Source organism: Penaeus vannamei, chromosome 1 (assembly GCF_042767895.1).
Source record: "Penaeus vannamei isolate JL-2024 chromosome 1, ASM4276789v1, whole genome shotgun sequence".
Classification (NCBI taxonomy): Eukaryota; Metazoa; Arthropoda; class Malacostraca; order Decapoda; family Penaeidae; genus Penaeus; species Penaeus vannamei.
Window position 1 is genome coordinate 13,898,765 of NC_091549.1, and position 2,500 is coordinate 13,901,264.

At 36.3% G+C, this 2,500-nt stretch overlaps 1 protein-coding gene across 1 annotated transcript in view; it reads right to left on the reverse strand.

The window, feature by feature from the left end:
• Positions 1 to 2,500, reverse strand: part of LOC113804984 (zwei Ig domain protein zig-8) — a 148,002-nt gene that overhangs the window by 2,123 nt on the left and 143,379 nt on the right. Inside the window, exons 6-7 of the mRNA XM_070134908.1 lie at positions 1,827 to 1,995; positions 888 to 1,024 (exon numbers count right to left, since the gene is read on the reverse strand). Coding sequence (XP_069991009.1) covers positions 888 to 1,024; positions 1,827 to 1,995 — 306 coding nt within the window. The remainder of the gene's footprint in view (positions 1 to 887; positions 1,025 to 1,826; positions 1,996 to 2,500) is intronic.

Consider the following 2,500-nt stretch of genomic DNA (forward strand, 5'->3'; position numbering starts at 1 on the left):
GACGTCCTCCCAGTGATCTGAAACTGATGTCATATTACCCCGCGGAGGCAGCCTGAAGTAGAGGGTTCATTTTCTCCTTCCTGTTCACATTGACCGTCTCTGACTTAGACTGAATTACATTTTTTTTTTTTTTTTTTTTTACAGTACATGAGTAGTTTGAGGGAAAAAATATGTACAGAACTGGATGTTAATGTAATCATAACTCAATTTAAACCCAATTTAGTGGTATTTAAAATGTCTGATTAATTACAGTTAAATAAATGTACAATGTTAAACCAACCGAAAAAATAGGAGAAAAGTACTCTTATCTAAAAGAACCCACGTTCGTTAGCAATTAAAAGAAAAGCTTGAATTAAAGATAAGAAAAACAAATAAGTATAGACTCAAAGTAATACAATGAGATACTGCACATTACGTAAGAAATATCTAAATGACTTTCAGATTTGTATGAAGTAGTTCAAGTTCTGATAATATATTGTCGCTGTATATTTGTTGTATATACAACCCGTGAGTAGGGATGAAATTAACCTTCTCCCAGGACAGAGCAATAAACGTTTTGCAGAGCATTTAGCAATCAACCAGGCTTTAAGTAGGTTTTTTTTTTTTTTTTGAGAAATCTACGAGGAACCGGTTAATCTTTCATTAAAATAGTTATAATTTAGCTTGGATTCATATATATACATACATACATACATATATATATATATATATATATATATATATATATATATATATATATATATATATATATGTATGTATATATATATATATATATATATATATATATATATATATATATATATATATATATATATATATATCCTAGCCATGATACTAACACATAACCAACTACAGGAAGCACACTGCACAGGCGCTCTCGCACTCACCATCCAGGACCTGTATGCGGACGGTGGCAGTTTCAGCTTCAGGAGCACTGCAGCTGTAGTTTCCGGAGTCTGTGACGGCGGCGGCCTTCACGCGCAGCCAGGACACGATTCCCGAAGGCCCGAGGTTACTCTCGATGCTGCCGGGGATACAAGATGTGGCTCTGAGTGGTTGCGGTGAGACGGGTGATGTTGTACTTGTTCATGGAATGCAGTGTAATAGTTGTGCGTGAAATAAGGATAAATTAAGTGTGTATTCCGTGTGGTGTGGTGAGTGGATATGTTGTATGTATTCAGGTTGCCATGAGTAATGTATGTATTTATGTTGTAATGAGTGATTTAATGTGTTCATGACATAGTAAATACGTTATATACTGTGTATTTTGGACATTATGGACGATATACGATATGTATTCACGAAGTATTGAGTAATATAATATGTTCATGATATATACATTACAATGTGATCGTGATACAGTAGATAATTACAAAGTATGTGTTCAAAATACAGTGTACTATGTTATCATCATATAATGAATGTTGTAAAGTGCATTTAAGTATATACTGGATAAAAAGAGATGCATTCATAATAAATTGGACAATGAGATATGCATCGATGCTACAAATGTTAATAAAATATGTACCCCGGATGCAATATAATAAATGTATTATTGGAGTCATTTCCAATTCTCGGTTCACTTTTTTTAATCCTTTTATTTCTTCTTTTCTTTTATCTTACCCATTCATGCATTTTTTTTCTCTCTCTCTTATCTACACATTCCTTCCTTGCTCACTCATTCGTGCTTTATGCTCAGATATTAGTCTCCCCTTTGTCTTTGATTTTTTACTTTACCTATAACCACACACACACACACACATACACACACACACACACATTCCCTCTCCTCCTTATCCCCTTCTCTTTCCCTCTCTCCCACTCACCTTATCCCGGCATCTGGTGTGTGGTAAATCCTTGCGCCATCACGTGACCATACCACGCTGTCCCTGGGTACGTGGAAGGCCGTGCATCGGAGGTCTATGCCCGAACCCACCTCGTAGAACTTCTCCTGGATCGCCTCTCCTCGGGCATCGAAGATCTCCAGGCGGGGCACTGGCGGAGGAGAAGAAGGAGAGGGGGTCGAAGGTCAAGTTTGTTGAGTATGTTTTTTTGTTTTTGTTTTGTATTTTTTTTGTGTGTATTTATATTTTTTCTCTCTGTTTCTTTCGCTTTTTCTTTTTCTTTCTTTCTTTCTCTCTCTTTCTCTTTTTCTTTTTCTTTCTTTCTTTCTCTCTCTTTCTCTTTTTCTCTTTTTTTTTCTCTTTCTCTTTCTCTCTCTCTTCCTCTCTCTCTCTCTCTCTCTCTCTCTCTCTCTCTCTCTCTCTCTCTCTCTCTCTCTCTCTCTCTCTCTCTCTCTCACTCACTCACTCACTCACTCACTCTCTCTCTCTCTCTCTCTCTCTCTCTCTCTCTCTCTCTCTCTCTCTCTTTTCCTTTTCCCTCATTTTTTCTTTGCTACTGATGATAAAGGGCAGAGGAGAGGAAAGCATTAAATACAAAATAGATTTATTGAAAGGTGAAGCAACAGTTTCGAAATCTTTCTCGTTTTCATATTCAA